The 21383-nt window shown below is 44.7% G+C and overlaps 1 protein-coding gene across 1 annotated transcript in view; it reads left to right on the top strand.

Annotated features, from left to right (window-relative positions):
* DNAJB14 (DnaJ heat shock protein family (Hsp40) member B14) overlaps nucleotides 1-21383 on the top strand; it is a 79663-nt gene that overhangs the window by 15303 nt on the left and 42977 nt on the right. Inside the window, exon 2 of the mRNA XM_069743628.1 lies at nucleotides 11587-11749. Coding sequence (XP_069599729.1) covers nucleotides 11587-11749 — 163 coding nt within the window. The remainder of the gene's footprint in view (nucleotides 1-11586; nucleotides 11750-21383) is intronic.

Below are 21383 nucleotides of genomic sequence, written 5' to 3'. Positions count from 1 at the left end.
AACTTCAGACGGGCCCGGACATGTACTGGCTTAAGCAGTGGGACACGTCTGGCACTGCAGGATCTGAGTCCATGGTGGCGCAGTGTGTTACTTATGGTAGGCCTTGTTACATTGGTCCCAGCTCTCTGCAGTTCATTCACTAGGTCCCCCCGCGTGGTTCTGGGATTTTTGCTCACCGTTCTTGTGATCATTCTGACCCCACGGGGTGGGATTTTGCGTGGAGCCCCAGATCGAGGGAGATTATCAGTGATCTTGTATGTCTTCCATTTTCTAATTATTGCTCCCACTGTTGATTTCTTCACTCCAAGCTGGTTGGCTATTGCAGATTCAGTCTTCCCAGCCTGGTGCAGGGCTACAATTTTGTTTCTGGTGTCCTTTGACAGCTCTTTGGTCTTCACCATAGTAGAGTTTGGAGTCAGACTGTTTGAGGGTGTGCACAGGTGTCTTTTTATACTGATAACAAGTTTAAACAGGTGCCATTACTACAGGTAATGAGTGGAGGAAAGAGGAGACTCTTAAAGAAGAAGTTACAGGTCTGTGAGAGACAGAAATCTTGATTGTTTGTTTCTGACCAAATACTTATTTTCCACCATAATATGCAAATAAAATGATAAAAAAACAGACAATGTGATTTTCTGGATTTTTTTTTCTCAGTTTGTCTCCCATAGTTGAGGTCTACCTATGATGTAAATTACAGACGCCTCTCATCTTTTTAAGTGGTGGAACTTGCACTATTGCTGACTGACTAAATACTTTTTTGCCCCACTGTATCTCAGTGATCAAAATTCACTCTGGAACGAATCTGCCGGCCGGCAGATTCGGCGGGCGCACTGCACATGCGCCCGCCATTTTGGAAGATGGCGGCGCCCAGGAAAGAAGACGGACGGTCCCCGGGAGGCCAGGTAAGTATAAGGGGGGGAGATCAGGGCACGGGGGGGGGGGGCGTCGGAGCACGGGGGGGTGGATCGGAACACGGGGGTGGTGGATTGGAGCACGGAGTGGGGGATCGCTGTGCGGGCGGGTGGATCGGAGCACGGGGGGAGATCGCTGTGCGGGGGGGGTTTGATTGGAGCACGGGGGGTTTGATTGGAGCACGGGGGGTGTGATTGGAGCACGGGGGGTGTGATTGGAGCACGGGGGGAGCGGACAGGAGGACGGGGGAGCGGAGCACAGGACCGAGGGGAGCGGACCACAGATGGGGGGGCGATCGGATGGGTGGGGTGGGTGCACATTAGTGTTTCCAGCCATGGCCGATGATATTGCAGCATCGGCCATGGCTGGATTGTAATATTTCACCATTTTTTTAGGTGAAATATTACAAATCGCTCTGATTGGCAGTTTCACTTTCAACAGCCAATCAGAGCGATCGTAGCTACGGGGGGGGGGGGGGGTGAAGCCCCCCCTGGGCTAAACTGCCACTCCCCCTGTCCCTGCAGATCGGATGAAATGGGAGTTAACCCTTTCACCCGATCTGCAGGGACGCGATCTTTCCATGACGCATATGCTGCGTCATGGGTCGGAATGGCACCGACTTTCATGACGCAGCGTATGCGTCAAAGGTCGGGAAGGGGTTAATGGAAAGTTGAGTGGAAGGAAAAAGTGTGGTAGAAAAAGGTGCACAAGCAACCGGGATAATCACAGCCTTGAAATGATTAAGAAAAGGCCATTCAAAGATTTGGGGTAGATTCACAAGGAGTGAACTGCTGCTGGAGTCATTGCTTCAAGAGCCACCACACAGACGTATCCAGGACATGGGCTACAAGTGTCGCATTCCTTGTGTCAGGCCACTCATGACCAATAGACAACGCCAGAAGCGTCTTACTGGAGCCAAGGAGAAAAAGAACTGGACTGTTGCTCAGTGGTCCAAGGTGTTTTCAGATGAAACTAAATTTTGCATTTCATTTGGAAATCAAGGTCCCAGAGTCTGGAGGAAGAGTGGAGAGGCCACAATCCAAGCTGTGTGAGGTCTAGTGTGAAGTTTCCACAATCAATGATGGTTTGGGAGCCATTTCATCTGCTGGCGTAGGTCCACTGTGTTTTGTCAAGACCAAAGTCAGAGCAGCCGTCTACCAGGAAATTTTAGAGCACCTCATGCTTACCTCTGCAGACAAGCTTTTTTGGAATTGGAAATTTCATTCCCCAACAGGACTTGTCACCCGTCTACACTTTCAAAAGTACCAATACCTGGTTTACAAACAGTATCACTGTGCTTGATTGGCAGCAAACTCACCTGACCTTAACCCCATAGAGAATCTATGGAGTATTGTCAAGAGGAAGATGAGAGACACATGAGCTGAAGGCAGCTATCAAAGCAACCTGGGCTTCCATAACACCTCAGCAGTGCCACAGACTGATCTCCTACATGCCACGCCGCATTGATGCAGAAACTGATGCAAAAGGAGCCCTGACCAAGTATTGAGTGCATTTACTGAATATACATTTCAATAGGCCAACATTTCAGCTTTTAAAATCATTTTTCAAGCAGGTGTTATAAAGTATTCTAATTTACTGACATATTGACTTTTGGGTTGTCATTGGCTGTAAGCCATAATCATCAACATTAACAAATAAACACATGAAATATCACTGTTTGTAATGACTCTATATACTATAGGAGTTTCACTTTTTGCATTGAAGAACTGAAATAAATTAACTTTTTGAGGATATTCTAATTTTGTGAGAAGCACCTGTATATCTATACTTTCAGGTAACTTTTTAGAACACGCATTCGTGTGTATACATGAGGAATTATGCCATTTCCGTTCATTATATCCTGCATTTATGGTAAGCTGGAAATCGGATGACACCACCTGTCATAGTAGGTGCTTGAAGCTGGAAGCCACAGTGTGGTGGGAGTTCTTGATGGGAGAATACTGAATGGGGGTATTGTGGGAACCCCTGGATCCTGGTATACTGCCTTGGTGTGATTTCTGTAGAAAAGCTTTAGTTCTGATCACTGGAAATGGGGGGTCTGGTTGTCACTACTGTGAAGGGGCAGGATCTGGATGTGACTTGTGACCCTCTCTGAAAGCTTAATGTAGCTCTCAAGGTCAGAAAGGTTGAGGACCATTGATATAAAGGGAAGCTGTGTATTACTTTCTGATTCATATAAATTATTATAGCAAAACTAATAGTGACTGGTCACTGCTGTCATATCGTCTGTGTAAATAATCAGGGTTAAGTTCCATGTGTTTTTACAGGCAGCTCTGGCAAGTGGTAGAACTATTTTTATGCAGGAGGCCAAATATCCAATTTAATCATAACCCATCAACGTGTGTCCAATAGAAATGCCTGTTATCCTAGTGCTGAGTCCAAATGGTCTTCAGACACACTATAGACAAGTGTCGGGGCACCTCTCAGGCCTTGAATTCATGTTTTGATTCAGTCCCATGTGTGTATATGATGCTGTTCCTGGCCATGCCGTCTGCCTTTACTAATGTTTTTGAAATAATGGCTCCTTCTAAAGAGCTCACTGAATTTGAGCTTGGTACTGTAACAGGAGGTCACTGTTACAACAAGTCAGTTGGCTTTTCTTTCCTACTAAATATTCCATGATCAGCTGTGAGTAGTAATATTGAAAAGCTGCGGTTCCTTGACACTTCCACAACTCCGCCATGAAGTGCAGACAAACGGACCTTTAGTTCAAGTGAAATGAAATCTAAGGGGCTGTGCCCACGTTCCGATGTTTCTGCGAGTTTGACACTGCGTATTTATGCGGCATCAAACCCGCAATGGCGAGGTATTACAGTATTGTGGATGGGATTTCCAGACATCCCATGGCCACTATGCGTCCAGACTCCCGCTGATCACCCTCGGAGACGGACATGCGGCGTGTCTTCCCAGACCGCAGCATGCCTGTTTCTCTTGCGGGTGAGGGTATGTGTCCACGTGCAGTAAACGCTGCGTGTTTGACGCTGAATAGGGACGCAGCGTCAGACAAGCACCGTCCAGATGTTACAGCATAGTGGAGGGGATTTAATGAAATCCCGTCTCCACTATGCGTGGTAACACGGACGTGGCGGCCCTGCGACTCCGGACATGCTGCGCGTCTTTTCAGATCGCAGCATGTCCGTATATCTTGCGGCGACGCTGCGTCGCCGCAAGATATAGCACAGGGCCCTATGGTGGGGAGCGATGATGCCGGATGTGTGCTGTGAACACATCCGGCATCATCGCGTCCCAGAAAGGGGGCGGGGCTTACCGCAGAGCGGCTAAGCCGCTCCGGCGATACCGCCGGCCATCCTGAAAGTGGACACATACCCTTACAGAAATGACATCAATAGAAATGAATGCGGTAAATCTGCGTGGTTTAGTGAACACAATTCAGTAGATGGCAGCGCTTTAGACACAGGAAATCCACTCCATATAAATATCTGTGAATTTCGAACGGCAGGTCATGACAAAAGCTTCTGTAAATGTCCTAGGGGTTCTGTCTGTCATGTAGGGGTCTCGTGCAGTTCCTTGTGTTTGGAGCACTGTTTTGCATGCTGTGCTGTTTGTTTTTTGTTTTTGGTAAAATGACAATGACAGAAAACGGCCAACCTTGTTCTAGCCAATGGTGATGGAGTCCCCTCTGTATATTATTTTTGATTTGCCCATTGCATGTGTTTTCGTGTAAACATCGACATTCCAAAGTCTTGCTAGTTTGTGACCGGAGTAAGTTCCTGACAGTTTAGACTGGCTCAGGCGATGGTGTCTGTACTAGATGCAGACTTGGCTTCTCACTTAGTAATAGGACTCTGGGGATTAATTAATTAACACTACTGAGATCCTGTCTACAGTTCCACATTCGTTAAGTTTGGGCGATCATCTATTCGGCACAAAGTAAAAGCTCCTTGTATCATCTGTATTGTAGGGTTTTTAATGTGTGGGTGAAAAAGGGCTACTACTATAATCTTTCTCAATAGGGTCCCCTCCACGAGGACACCATGATGTGGTATCGGAGTAGTAGGCTTTGAATTGTTCTGCCATCCTGCACATAGTTCATTCAAACTGTTCCTGATTGGACAAGACATCGGCTGATGGAGTCAGTGATTCAGATACACATATCGGGGTACAACACGGCCTGCCCAAATATTGCCGATGGCTTTAATATCAATAGCTTGGTGAGATGGCAAAAAGAAAAACTTGATAAATCAGCACGACTCTTGGTCATTTGAACATGCATATTATTATTTTAAAGGGAATCTTTCAGCAGATTTTTGCTTCCTATCCTGAGAGCAGCCTGATGTAGGCAAAGAGACCCTGAATCCAACAATACAACTTAGTGGGTACAGCGGTTCTGACACAGAGTTGTTAGATTTAGCAATGCAGCAGAGCTGAGGAAGCTAACCACGCACCAGCAGGCTCTGTATGTGCAAATTCTATAGACGTGAGCTGCTTATCACAAGAGGCTGCTGGAGCTGACATAGTCCAGACCATGATAATCACAAGGTGAGAAAACCAAGCCCATTAGCTGCTCACCTCTTTTTCCCCTCTTCGGTCATGTAACTGAAAAACAGCAATTTTGTTACGTCGATTATTTTTCGGTTTATGGCATTTGCAGTGTGGGTCAATCTTATACGTTGGTAGACCAGACTTTTACGGATGTGGTGATACCAATTGTTTTTTTTTTTTTTTAATTGGGTGAGGGAGGAAAATAAAATTTTTAGTAAAGGCCAGGCGCGCTTACGACCTCATTTCCCTATAATGCCTCCTATGTTACAAGATTTTTTGGCAACAGTTAGTTGTATCTGTTCCAGGGAAAGTGTGGTAATTTAGAAAGACCAGATCTGAAGATCTTCATTGCTATGGAGAAGGAGACTCTCGGTAGAGGGGGCAGTTGGTCAGAGCTGTGCTGCGCAGCAGTCATATCACCGTAATTACCGGAGTGCAGGTCTGGGCACCAGCGCTGTGGAGATTCTCATCCAATAAACAAATCTATCATTTATTAATACCTTATTTTAATGGAAACTGTGTGTTCCCGGTCAAAAAAGCAACACTCTCAAAATAGCCTTAATTTGTAGATAGTAATATGTATAGACATTAGGCCACATATACAAACCAAGGTTTAAAGGTAGGTGGGGGAGGGGAGGGGAGGGAAAAATTAAACCTCAGTACTTTCCCTAAAGCTATCCCCTAGTTATGCTCCTACCTAACCGCAGTCCCTGTTGAAAAAGCTAATGCGAATCGTGCGTCCAGGGTGCCCCTTCGATTTCTATTTGTGCACTTGCATATTACCATGGGTAAGGCCTCTTTCACACTTCAGTCTTCTGGCGTCAGTCAAAATCCATCGTCGCGATAGATCCGTCAAAAATAGTGAAAAACAGAAGAAACAGATGCGGTTTTCCGTCGAAAAACCACATCCGTTTCTTCCATTTTTTTCGATGGATCTGTTTTTCCATACCTCCAAATGGGAGGCTCCCAAATGTGATTGGCTACCAGAAAATAATGGAAACCTATATATTGAGTGTTTTAACACCCCATTTTTGAGAGGTTGTAGAGCAAGTGGCAGAAATGGAAGGAGTTCTGGCAAATATTGTGACCTATGCATCTATCCATCAGGCAGGCTGCTGGCAAGCTTCTTGTATGCTTCTTGCTGGCACATTGAGGAATGAAGCCACGTGGCAGGTTTATATAGATTTGGGGCTGTCTGGCCAGTTGACTACTAAATACAGATTTTGAGCATGCTCCGTGTAAAAAAACAAAAAAAAAACAAAACTGAATCCGTCTCTGGATTCCGTCATTTGACGGACAGCGACGGATCCTGCGTCCTAAGGTTTTCATTCTAGCCAATGACGGACGCCGCTGGATCCGACTTTTCGACACAGACAAAAAACGTTACTTTGTCCGTCCTCTCCAGACAACGGATAAACATTCCGACGGATCCAGCGCATGATGGACGAAACATAAGGCCATCCGTCGTAATCCGTCGCTAATTCAAGTCTATGAGAAAAAGACGGATCCACTAGGCAAATTCGCTGGATCCGTTTTTTTCACAAAATGACGGATTTTGACTGAAACAAAAAGACTGAAGTGTGAAAGAGGCTAATGTTGTTGATCCCAATATTGATACTCTTTGTCACATGCACGCTGCACTTTACTATTCTGCCTCTTGTCTTGCCACTTGGCTTCATTGAATCTTGTGCGGCTTATAATGAGGTGTGCTTTTGGACTTCAGTTAATAACAATGTAATAGTTTACGCCAACTAGTGGTTTTCATGTACCAAATAATCTTTGTATACTCAAAAAAACGGGGTCTGAGAGTTTAGCTTCCTATACCCACATGATATGATTAATGACCCTTCCTACCCAAATCGTCTTTCCCAGGGTGAGTACATGAATCTTTTTGTTTACCTCTTGTTATTTATTGTGGTTTGTACTGTACCCTAAGGCTACTTTCACACTAGCGTCGGTACGGGGCCGTCGCTATGCGTCGTCCCGACGTACCGACGCAAGCTGTGAAAAAAAATGAACGGGGGCAGCGGATGCAGTTTTACAACGCAGGATGCGTTTTTTCACCAAAACGACGCATTGCGACATACGCCAGAAAACGCTAGTGTGAAAGTAGCCTTATATGTAATTTATAAGTCAACAGTGCATTACATTTATGAAGTCCACTCTCCTCCTATGTTCTTTCTTTTGTATAGTCATGCACATGGAGTTTCTTCTTTTGTACATTTTGGATCATAAATCATCCGGATAGTAAATATACTATTGACACTTCTACTTACTTTTTTTCCAATGAATATTCCTGTGAACCATTTAATATACCTAATTGCGGTGGTTGGCCCCCTAATAAAGCACGCAAGTTTATGGCGCCCCCCTCACAATCATTACCCTGGTAAAACCTAGATAGTCCTAGGTATAGAACCCATCACAGGTTTAGAAATATACACAAGTCAACATTATAGCCTATAATATAATCATTGACCAATAAACTTTAGGACTATCTAGGGTTACCAGGGTAAGATGACTGTGAGTGGGGTGTGCCATAAACTTGCACGCTTTATTAGGGTGCCAACTTCCTCATTAATTTTTCCCTCCCCTTCCCAAACCCACCTTTTTAAACTCTGGTTTTTATATGTGGCCTAATGTCTCTACATAGGACTATCTATAAATGAAGGCCATTGTTTTGAGACTGTTGCTTTTTCACCAGGAACACATGTATAGCTTCCTTTTTAATAAGGTATTAATAAAGTATAGATTTTTTTTTATTGGATGATAATCTTTTTTGTTAGACACATTTAATATTCTCCACTTTACCTAGATGTTTTAGTCCACCAGCTCGGTGGAGCTAAGTTCATCCAGTGATGTGTATTCACTGCTGGATGAAGTTACTGCCACCACCCTCGTCCATAGGACTGGTACGTGCTCACCGGTAACTACACTGATCTGACCTGCAGCTGGCAATGATTTGATGACTCTGCTCTGATCAGTAGGTACTGGTGGCAGAGGGACATTGTAACCCAGCTATGTACAAGGCTACAATAAAATAATTCCGGGTTCTACCTAGAGCTGTGAACTCTGCATGCCCAGTTCATTGCTTAGGTAGCCACAGTGCAGGAGATTGTGGTCGGACACTGACCTTGTCTCCTGTGGCGGCCGGACACTGACCTTGTCTCCTGTGGCGGCCGGACACGGACCTTGTCTCCTGTGGCGACCGGACACGGACCTTGTCTCCTGTGGCGGCCGGACACGGACCTTGTCTCCTGTGGCGGCCGGACACGGACCTTGTCTCCTGTGGCGGCCGGACACGGACCTTGTCTCCTGTGGCGGCCGGACACGGACCTTGTCTCCTGTGGCGGCCGGACACGGACCTTGTCTCTTATGGCGGTCATATTTTCTGTGTAAGCAAATATCAGTTAATTTTAAACAGTCATAAAATTACATACGGTAAATTCCAACTTAAAAAATAGTGACACATTCCATTTGAGGACTACAGTTATTACCCATAAATCCCTCAGCTCCTGTTCAGAAAGAGATCTGGCCATGTAGGGCATGGTCTTAGCTGTCACACGGGAATGAGTTCAACGCCAACAATCTGAGCTGCTATTTGCTGGCTACATTCAAATATGGAGATATTGGTGGACACATTGGCAGTCCTACCTTTTGAGCAGCTAGTGCACCACAGTGAGCGCTGTCAGCTCCACCTCTTACAGGGCCATCACCATTCTATAATGCTGTATATAAGCCCCCAACCCGTCCTGCAAGAGAAGAAAAATAACTCTTATTATACTCACCTGTGGGGTGGTCCGGTCCGAGGGGTGTCGCTCCTCTTGGTCCGGCACCTCCCATCTTGTGATGCCGCCCTCCCGCTTGCTTCGTGTGGATGACGCATCCCCTGCATCATCCACACAGGCTCCCCGGCATCGCACTCCAGCACAGATGTACTTATCTGCCCTGTTGATGGCAGAGCAAAGTACTGCAGTGTGCAGGTTCCGGGGCTCTTTGACCTTTTCCAGCATTATAGAATGCTGTATATCAGCCCTGAAAGGTGATGGCCATATCTTATATCGGCCAAAATTCCATTTAAGCTAACCATACACATTAGATGGCTGTCGGTCAAATGATGTTACGGCCAATCACTTGGCTGACAGCCAACTCTATGAGAAAGCCAGACTGACACATAGGCTGGCGGCTTATCTCCGTAACAACAATATGATTGGCAGTCCAAAATCGGACATGCTCGATTGACATCTGTCCCAACCCTCGGTCGGTCAGTGACCCCCATACACATTGTACCATCGTCCGAACTCGTCTATATTGGTGGGTTCATCAAAGATTAGGCTAATATGTGTGCATAAAACTTCATGAACATGGCTATTTGTACAGTACTGTAATAGAGCTTTCATCCCAGTGCATGGGGCCTGTACTCAGCCTCTGGATTTACACTTATAATGTTCATAGCTCATCCCGTTACCTGCTTGCTGTTGCATCTAAGGCTGTGGAGTCGGTAAGCCAAGCCTGACTCCACCACTCACTCCACCATCTTGCGGAGTAGTACTGAGCATGTACATACAGGGCAACACAGATTCATCTCAACTAGATCAGGAACAGCCATTTATAGGACATTTCATAACTTTCCCAAATTCTTATGAAAACATTTAAATCACATACTGCATTGTACTACTGTACCCAATTTAATGTGTATATATGTGCATGTGTGTATAGACCAAAAGTTTGGACACCCAAATCATTTAAAGATTTTTCTGTGTTTTCATGACTCTGAAAATTTTACATTCACACTGAAGGCATCAAAACTATGAATTAACACATGTGGAATTATTTACTTAACAAAAAGTGTGAAACAACTGAAATTATGTCTTATATTCTAGGTTCTTCAAAGTAGCCACCTTTTGCTTTGATGACTGCTTTGCACACTCTTGGCATTCTCTTGATGAGCTTCAAGAGGTAGTCACCGGGCATGGTTTTCACTTCACAGGTGTGCCCTGTCAGGTTTAATAAGTGGGATTTCTTGCCTTATAAATGGGTTTGAGACCATCAGTTGTGTTGTGCAGAAGTCTGGTGGATACACAGCTGATAGTCCTACTGAATATACTGTTAGAATTTGTATTATGCTGTGAAGGTACAGATGAATGACCTCGGGGAGACCAAAACATCCAACACCGCGGAGACACCATCACGTGTTTCTCAACGCAGTGATCCAGAACACTGCCCCCATCCCTTATGGGAAATATGCAAATGCATGTAAAGTAAGCTGCGGAGACCCCATCACGTGTTTCTCAACGCAAGCAATGAATAGCCAGGTCTTTCCCCGGGAAGGAACAACCACGGGAAGGGCAGCATCCAATAAAGGAAAACATCCAATAAAGGAAAACCACCTATGCCAAGCATGGTATCCATCCACAGACAGCTGTTTCAGGGTTCGAGCACGCTTGGGTGGTCTGAGTATTTTTTTTAGTGCTCGGAGATTTAGTTTTCCTCACCGCAGCTGAATGATTTGCAGCTATTAGCCAGCTGAATTACATGTGGGAGTTGCCTAGCAACCAGGCAACCCCCCCAATGTACTTAGCCTGGCTAATAGCTGTAAGGGTATGTGCACACGTTCAGGATTTTTTGTGTTTTTTCGCTATAAAAATGCGATAAAAATGCATAAAAAAGCATACATATGCATCCTATCATTTAGAATGCATTCTGCAATTTTTGTGCACATGATGCGTTTTTTTCCGCGAAAAAAAAACGCATTGCGGTAAAAAAAAGCAGCATGTTCATTAATTTTGTGGATTTTTCACGGTTTTCCTGCTATTTAATGCATTGGGAAAGCTCTGGAAAAAAACGCGCAAAAAAACGCATGCGGATTTCTTGCAGAAATGTCCGGTTTTTTGTCAGGAAATTTCTGCAAGAAATCCTGAACGTGTGCACATACCCTAAATCATTCAGGTGAGGAAAACTAAATCTCCGAACACTAAAAAATACTCGGAGGACACCCGAGCGTGCTCGGGAAATCTTGAGTAACGAGTATATTCGCTCATCACTACTAATTAGATTATTTTGCATTATAATGGTCTCGTTAAAAGCAAATCTGAAATGTGTTTTATGGCTTTCATTGCTCACTTTCCTTCTTTACTATTATTTTCTTCTAAGAGCTGCTAGAAAGGCTTGAAAAACATGGAGCAACGGGGAATGGACCAAAATGCACAGAAATGCCGAATGGGGTGGAGCAAAATAAAACTAGTTCAGAAAAGGACAGCACCACTGGTGATAGTGGCAAAAGCTTTACTAAGGACCAAGTGGATGGTGTGAAAAGGTATGCAATTTAATACAATTTCTCCCTTCAGCCCTTTCCCATCTGACCCATCATTTTTTTTTTTTTTTTTTTGCCTTTCTTCAAGAATCATAACTATTTTTTTTTTTTTTTTTTCAATGTATCTGGCAAAAATGAAGCCTTCATATGGCTGAATTGAATTGTAGTTTTGAATGACATAATTAATTTTACCAAATAATGTATTGAAAGATGGGAGGAGTCCAGCTGAGGAGATTTGTTGAAAAAAGCATAATTCCATTTTCTTTTTTTTTTTTTTTAAATGGTGTTCAAGTTCCAGTAAACGTAACCTTTTAAGAAGGCTTCATAAAAGTACAAGGGATGGCAGTGACAGATGCTTTTAGTAGGCAGGCGACTGCCATAAAATGCTCTCGGCACCCCGGGACTGTATTGTGGTTGTTGGCTGTGGGCAATGCATGCTTGAACAGATGCCCACACCTGTTAAAACCATTTAAATTCAGCCTTGAGAGAGTGATGGCAGCATTTTAAAGGGGTACTCCAGGGAGATAAAACAAATGTGTTCTGTCCCTGTCCTCATAAACTATAAAGATGAGATGGCAGTGCACTGCTATTATCTTTAGAACACTTGTAATTCAGTGTGACAGCAGCAGCTCCTCACTGCTCTCCCCTCTCTTGTCTGGGAGGTTGTGACACACACCAGTGTCCAGCTTCCGCTTTGAGTAACCTCTTCATGACCCAGTCTATTTTGACCTTAGTGACTTGGCCATTTTTTGCAATTCTGATCAGAGTCCCTTTATGAGGTAACTCGATGGTGGCCCGATTCTAACGCATCAGGTATTCTAGAATATGTCCAAAAATAGAGATAACCGCTAACCGCACCACCGTTATATATATATATATATATATATATATATATATATATATATATATATATATATATATATATATATATATATATATATATATATATATATACTGTGTCCGTCCACTGGCAGTAAGGAGTCAAGCCGGCAGATGTCGGGTGCTATAGCCGGGAAACAAACCGATGAATCCAAAAATGCAGAGAAAAAAGAAGGCAGCACTCACCGATCTTCAGAAGCAGGTGTCTTTATTTACTCACATAAAATCTTCACGGCAGGGGTACAGAGTGTGGCAGGGGCTGACGGCCGTTTCGCGCCTACCTGGCGCTTCTACGGGTCAGTAAATGAGCGCACGCTGTGCTAGGAGATATAGGTGAGCGGAAGTAAAAACCTCCCCCTCCGCATCACCCGCACTGCAAATACGCCCACTACAATAAACGTGATGTTCAAAAACATGAATACACATTAAAAAACACAAATATTTACAAATCGCCACTATAAGTAAGCTGATAAATCATCAACGGGCAAACATTCTCGTCAATGTTTGTAATCGTTCACCTCTACCATCTATTTCAACCAAGTGAATGAGACAAGCTATTAACATTCCTTATTTCTGTTATGGACCTTCTAGTGCCAATGCACAGGAGGCCAAAAACGGGGCAAATTTGTGCTACCATGATAACCATATAATGTACTAGTATATTTCACATTAAAAATGTAATGTACATATAGTGATAGAGAAACCCGCTAACCTTAGAGTCACAGGAATATAGACATGTCGGCCCGGTCATTTAGACCTAACGGGCCCGTGGCACCTGTCCGTAGAATCCATCTTGCCTCTCTCTTTAATAGCATGTTATGTAAATCACCCCCCCTAGGGGGTAGAGTCACTTTCTCAATTCCTGCAAAGGTCAGGACATTGGGATCTCCTCCATGAGTGTCTCTAATATGACTGATGAGGCGAGGTACTCCTTTTCTTGTACTTACCGATTTAAAATGTTCGCGGAATCGTATGTACAGGCACCTATGTAAAAACGTCCACATGGACAGTATATCACGTACACCACGTTTTTTGTCTTGCAGGATATAAAGGTATTGACTGTCTGACTGATTGGGCCTATATAGAGACTTTGGCCTATAATGTGATAGCGACAGTATGGACAATGGCCACAGCGGTGATTACCTTTAGGAGCACTGTTTTCAAGCCAATTATTGGTGTCTACAGATATTCGATTACGTACCAACACGTCTCTCAATCTAGTACTACGCTTATTAGATATAAGCGGACCTCTCATTACTATCTCTGACAAATCTCTAACTTGTTGCAAAAGATGGCAACTTTTCCTGATAGCGGCGCGTATTTGTTGGTCCATTGGAATAAACTGAAAACAGAACGTAAAACGTTTTTCACCTGGGCTCTTTCTTATGCGATTTCTACCCTCAGTATTGGTTCTCAAAGTGGCTTCGTGCAACAATGAATGGGGATACCCTCTTTTTTTTTTTTAATCGGCCAGGCGCGACCAATCAGTGAAGCCAGGGCCAGCTCCAGGTTTTTGAGGGCCCCGGGCAAAAGAGTCTCACGGCCCACGCAGTATATAGCACGGCCCACGTAGTATATAGCTGTGTGGGCACTATATCCTTGTTAAAAAATAAAAAAATTAAAATAAAAAGGTTATATACTCGCCTTCCGGCAGCCCCCGGATCCAGCCCAGGCCTTTAGGTGATCCTCGGTTCCCAGTAATGCCTTGCGGCAATAACCTGTGATGATGTAGTGGTCTCGCGAGACCACTACGTCATCTGGGGTCATTGCCGCAATGCATTCTTGGGACCGGAGCATCGCAAGGAGCAGGAAAGGCTGCCGCGGACGCCGGAAGGTGAGAATATAATGTTTAGTTTTTTTATTATTATTTTTAACATTATATGTTTTTACTATTGATGCTGCATAAGCGGTGTAACGCAGTCCGTTTAATGAGCTGCTAAAACGCTATGTGGGCGCTGACTGGAGGAGGGGAGTTTGGAGGGGGCATTGACTGGAGGGGAGCAGGGAGGGGCCAATTCGTGGCCGGACTGTGCCTGTCGCCCAGCCCGTCGCGACCAATCAATCAGCGCGCGTAGTATATTGCATAGGCCGCATCAATAGTAAAAAAGTTGGTCACACAGGGTTAATAGCAGCGTTAATGGAGTGCGTTACACCGCGGCATAACGCGGTCCATTAGCGCTGCCATTAACCCTGTGTGAGTGCTGACTGGAGGGGAGTATGGAGCGGGCGCTGACTGCGGGGAGAAAGGAGCGGCCATGTTGCCGCCGGACTGCTCCCGTCGCTGATTGGTTGTGGCAATGGTCGTTGGCATTTTGCCACGACCAATCAGCGACTTGATTTCCATGACAGGCAGAGGCCGGGACCAATGAATATCCGCGACAGAAAGAAGGACGGAAGTGACCCTTAGATAATTTTATAGTAGATATATATAGATAACTCAAGAACGCTTCAACGGATCCTAGCGATTCTGAGACTGTTTTTTCGTGACATATCGGGCTTCATGTTAGTGGTAAATTTAGGTCGATAAATTTTTACGTTTATTTGTGGAAAAAAAAAACGGAAATTTGGCAAAAAGTTTGAACATTTTGCAATTTTCAAATTTTGATTTTTTTTTTTTTTTTTTTTCACTTAAACCAGAGTTATGTGACACAAAATAGATAACATTCCCACATGTCTACTTTACATCAGCACAGTTTTGGCAAAAAAAAAATTTTGTTAGGAAGTTACAAGGGTTCAAAGTTTATCAGCAATTTCTCATTTTTCCTGCAAAATTTACAAAACCATTTTTTTGTGACCACCTCACATTTGAAGTCCCTTTGAGGGGCCTATAAAACACCCAAAAGTCACACCATTCCAAAAACTGCACCCCTCAAGCTACTCAAAACTACATTCAAGATGATTATTAACCCTTCAGGTGCTTCACAGGAACTACGTAAAGGAACGTGGAAGGAAAAAATGGACATTTTAATTTTTCCAACAAAAATGTTTTTAGCCTCAATTTTTTTCATTTTCACATGAGCAACGGGATAAAATGGATCCTAAAATTTGTTGGGCAATTTCTCCTGAGTACACCGATACCTCACATGTGGGGGTAAACCAATGTTTTGGGCGCACGGCAGGGCTTGGAAGGGAAGTAGCGCCTTTTGACATACGTGTCGTGTATGGAGAGCCCCTGTGTGCCTAAACATTGGATCTCCCCCACAAGAGACCCCATTTTGGAAACTAGATCCCACCAAGGAACTTGTCTAGATGTGTGGTGAGCACTTTGAACCCCCAGGTGTTTCACTAAACTTTATAGCGCCCGGGCGTGAACATTTTTTTTTCCGCAAACATGATCTTTTAGCCCCAATTTTTTTCCCCAAGATTAACAGGAGAAATTGGACCCCAAAATTTGTTGTTCAATTTGTCCTGAGTACGCTGATACCCCATATGTGGGAGAAAACTACTGTATGGGCACACGTCGGGACTTGGAAAGGAAATAGTGACGTTTTGGAATGCAGACTTTGATGGAATGGTCTGCGGGCATCATGTCGTGTTTGCAGAGCCCCTGATGTGCCTAAACAGTGGAGACCCCCCCAATTCTAACTCGAACCCTAACCCCAACACACCCCTAATTCCAACCCTAACCACAAACCTAACCCTAACACACCCCTAATCCCAACCCTAACCACAAACCTAACGCTAACATACCTCTGAGCCTAATCCCAACCATAACTTTAGCCCAACGCACTTTAGCCCAACTCTAACCCTAATGGGTAAACTGGGGTGGAGGGGGCGATCACCGGGGCAGGGGGTGATCGTTGGGGGAGGGGGGCCATCAGCAGGGTAGGCAGGGGGTGATCAGCGGGGCAGGGGGTTATCAGCGGGGCAGGAGGCGGTCGCCGGGGCAGGGGGTGATCAGGGGGGCCATTGCCGGGGCAGGGGGGCGATCATAGGGTGATCAGGGGGTGATCACTAGGGTGGGGGGGTGATCACCGGGGGCAAGAGGGGGGCTGTCAGGTGCGGGGGGGGGCAGGAGCGGGCTGAGGAGATGGAGGCAGAGCCGGCAGCGGGGGTGGGCGCAGGGGGTGATCACCGGGGGAGCGAGCGGAGGTTTGGGGGGGGGGGGGGAATCGGACAGCGGGGGGAGCGTAGGCCAGCAGAGGGGAGTACCTGATTCTGGCGGCGGCGATCGGCGGCAGGACAGCATGCAGGCACGTCGCTTTTCAACTTCCAGGGACTGGATGAAGCTGGAGAACAAGGCTGCCATACTTTACTCCGCCCCTCCACATCTGATTGGAGAGCTAGCGTCACATGGACACTAGCTCCAATCAGATCTGAGGGGGTGACAAAAAGGGTCACCAGAAGCGATCATATCCACGGGGGCGGGCAAAGCCACGTCCCCTGGGCTCAAGTACAAGTCCTCCCGTACCTGTAAATCGGGTGACATTTCAGTTAAACCGTTCACCCGATCGGCAGGAACGCAATCCCGCCATGACACCACATAAGCGTCACAGGTCGGATTGGCACCGACTTTCATGATGCCTTTATGGTGTCACAGGTCGGGAAGCGGTTAAAGAATACCAATCAGATCTACTTCCAATAGTTGCTATAAGGGTATGTGCACACGTTGCGGATTTGCTATGGAATTTTCTGTGCGGATTCTGCATCTCTTAGCAGAAAACACAGGTCAAAATCCGCCCCTTTTTTTTATGATGTTTTTGTTGCGAATTTACTGCGGATTCTGTGTGGATTTCATGCGTTTTTACCCCTATGGATTTCTATAATGGAATGGGTACAGAAGGGGGGCGTGGCCTGGACTGCTATGGTGTAGGTTGTGCGGTGCTGGAGCTCCTGAGGAAAATCCTCTATAATCAACCAAAATCGCCTAAAAACCGTTTTTATTGTCAAATCCTTGGTTGGATCTTATCCAGTGCCTCATCTGGGTCACTATGATCCGAAAATTATTTTAATTTTACCACATAAATTTTAGAAATCAGCCCTAGGAAAGTTTGGGCCTTCAAACTACAGGGTTGAGGTAATCCAGCCTCAGGAAGCTAATACCTTCTAACAAGCGGCTCAGCTAATAAGCCAAAGGACCTGAGGTAAAAACATCAGATTTTATTATAAACTCCCTCTTTGGCTTTGGTAGTGAGGAGGAGGGAAGTGACGGCTACAGGCACACACTGTGGAGCAGTCTCTGCACAGCTGCTGCTCCCTCCCCTATTCCCTGGGGATATACCGCCCTGTGCTCATTAGCATAAAGTGCTAAGCCTCCCCGGATTGAAAGACGGAGGCAGAAGAAAGCGATCCAGAAGCATCGGGGAAGACCCGGAGCAGTGACGTGATATCAGCTCCACACAGAAGCCGACTCTGACACTCCCCCAGACCTTGGAACAAAAGGCGGGCAAAAACGGCTGCCATTTTATTGGTGGACGGCGACAGATCAGAAGGCGTGAGAGACACCAGCGACAGCAAAGAAGATCATCTGCGCTGGTCAACACATCGCAGGCTCCGGATCCAAGCACCACCGGACTCAAACAGCGGTAAGTTCCGGCCCCCTGCTGGGAACGAAAATACACCGGCGGTCCAGCGGGGAAGACAGCGACGACCGACGGCTCCTGTGCAGGACAACGGTGGAACCACACAGACAGCCATCTCTGCAGGAGCGACAGGAAGACTCCAGTGCAGCATAAACTGTTGTTGAAACAGCTAGGAGCCCTGCAGGGCTCACAAAACAAAAGAGCTACAGCCTACTATATCAGTCTCTGGCAGGATCTAATCCAGGTAACTGGCTATTTTAGTGAAGCTGACTGGGAAGTCCTAAATCCAGTCATATTATTTGGAGAGTTTTATTTCTACCCTGGTTCCTTCCTTATTAGCACATGTCTCTAGGAGAACAATCAGTTCTTGAAAGATATTTGTTTGTTTTGGGGAATTAACCTGCACCCTTTAACTAACAAACACAAAGTGTTATATAAGCATGCTCTGTTAGGAAAAATCTATTTGTATGCCCCAGTGATTTAATCTGCACTTTTTAATTCTCAGGTGCTAGGTATTATCTAAGCATATTCTTCTGTAATTACTGTGAAACTATATACGCCACCTGTTGACACAGCTAATTGCTTGTTTATATTCGGATGATTTCTATTACCACACTCACAGGGGTATTTCCATAGTTGCTCCACTTTTGCTGTTTGAGACCACTTTGTGGGGACTTTTTATACACCAGGGCCAGCCTCACCAGGATTAACCTGAGATCAACATAGAGGACATTGTCTACAATTCCAGCTTTCCTTGCAGCTATTTGTGGAAAATCTTTAATCTTTATTCTGAGACCGTCCTAAGTAGACACTCTCTGCAAATCAGGCTATTGCTTGGGGATAACAATGAGCAAGAACTCGTCTAAACCCCAATTCTTAAACATGGCCTCATCTATACCTCAAAAACCCTAAAGGTACAAAGGGTCTGGGCGCAATCCATCAAAGGACTTAATAACCACAATAAGTCCCAATAGATCCAGGTCTCCATTAAAAGACGATGAGGAATTATATTATGATAAACTCCCCAATTCAAACAGAGTAAAAAAGAACCTCCCAAACACTTTTGTAGAGATGGACTCCTCTACATCTTTAAAGAGGAAAACTCCAGGGGCTATAGGAGAGAAATACGCCACTCCTAATGATTCATCTGACGAGGTCTCAGAGATCTTCTCTCCTAATACAAGCCCCGCCAAGCCAAACCCCCAAAAAAGTAATCCAAACCCCGACGATACTCAAGGATTTGATATGAATTCTGTTGGGAAACTTCTGTCTAATTTAACAGAAAAAATGGATAAGTTTGAAAACCGCATGAACGAAAGGTTTGATAAGCAAAATAAAATGTTCAAAGAATCATTATCCCTCCTCAGCAATAGGATGGACAAATTTGAACATAGAATTAAAAAGATAGAGGAGAGGCCAGATAATATATCAAAAGTAAATAATGACATCATCAGAGAGATGCATAAGCTAAAGCTTAAGGTAGCAGATCTGGAAGACCGGAACCGGAGAAATAACATCAAAATTAGGGGGATTCCTGAGAATATAGGCCCAAATAAATTGGAAGAGTACACCAAGAAGTTATTCAGAAAAATAATCCCTACCCTGACTGATCAAGAACTAGAAATAGACAGAATCCACAGGTTGCGAAAACCGCCCACTATTCCTAAAGATCTACCTAGAGACATGTTAATGAGAATCCACTTTTTCAAAACAAAAGAAAAAATTCAAAATTACTTTAAAGAAAATAAAAACTTCCCTGAGCCATTCGAAAAACTCAAATTATATGCCGATCTCTCCAGAGGTACGATCGAAGGGAGGAAGGCTTTCCAGAATATCACCGTACCTCTCAGAGACAATGAGATCTCTTATAAGTGGGGATTCCCGCTAAAATTATTAGTAAATTACAGAGGCAATGTTATCGCCCTAAACTCCCCAGAGGAAGGCAGGTACTTCTTAAAATCCATCAATATCCCATTATATTCACGACACAAAGTTCACCCTGATTCTGACAGCAAGACATGAAAGGGTTTTGATATATTTATATTGAGTGATACAATGCTATACCTTACCCTAGGATGTTTAACTATTCTATTAATCTGTTATTGTTAGTAACGAGTTTATGTATTTAATACGTATATTGAGTTTATGTTCATCAACAAAGAGGATGTTGCTCGGGAGCGAGTAACACGGACTTTTTCCCCCAACAGGTGAAGTCAGGTTCACTGAAGTGAACCCCTTCAAGTGGACATTCCAGTTTATTATTTATTGTTACCACTTGTATTAAACACTTACAGTGGGGCAAAAAAGTATTTAGTCAGTCAGCAATAGTGCAAGTTCCACCACTTAAAAAGATGAGAGGCGTCTGTAATTTACATCATAGGTAGACCTCAACTATGGGAGACAAACTGAGAAAAAAAAATCCAGAAAATCACATTGTCTGTTTTTTTAACATTTTATTTGCATATTATGGTGGAAAATAAGTATTTGGTCAGAAACAAACAATCAAGATTTCTGTCTCTCACAGACCTGTAACTTCTTCTTTAAGAGTCTCCTCTTTCCTCCACTCATTACCTGTAGTAATGGCACCTGTTTAAACTTGTTATCAGTATAAAAAGACACCTGTGCACACCCTCAAACAGTCTGACTCCAAACTCCACTATGGTGAAGACCAAAGAGCTGTCAAAGGACACCAGAAACAAAATTGTAGCCCTGCACCAGGCTGGGAAGACTGAATCTGCAATAGCCAACCAGCTTGGAGTGAAGAAATCAACAGTGGGAGCAATAATTAGAAAATGGAAGACATACAAGACCACTGATAATCTCCCTCGATCTGGGGCTCCACGCAAAATCCCACCCCGTGGGGTCAGAATGATCACAAGAACGGTGAGCAAAAATCCCAGAACCACGCGGGGGGACCTAGTGAATGAACTGCAGAGAGCTGGGACCAATGTAACAAGGCCTACCATAAGTAACACACTACGCCACCATGGACTCAGATCCTGCAGTGCCAGACGTGTCCCACTGCTTAAGCCAGTACATGTCCGGGCCCATCTGAAGTTTGCTAGAGAGCATTTGGATGATCCAGAGGAGTTTTGGGATAATGTCCTATGGTCTGGTGAAACCAAACTGGAACTGTTTGGTAGAAACACAACTTGTCGTGTTTGGAGGAAAAAGAATACTGAGTTGCATCCATCAAACACCATACCTACTGTAAAGCATGGTGGTGGAAACATCAT

This window comes from Ranitomeya imitator, chromosome 1 (assembly GCF_032444005.1).
Source record: "Ranitomeya imitator isolate aRanImi1 chromosome 1, aRanImi1.pri, whole genome shotgun sequence".
NCBI classification, from domain to species: Eukaryota; Metazoa; Chordata; class Amphibia; order Anura; family Dendrobatidae; genus Ranitomeya; species Ranitomeya imitator.
Note: the sequence above shows the minus strand (reverse complement) of the source record. Positions and strands in the feature narration are given on the sequence as shown.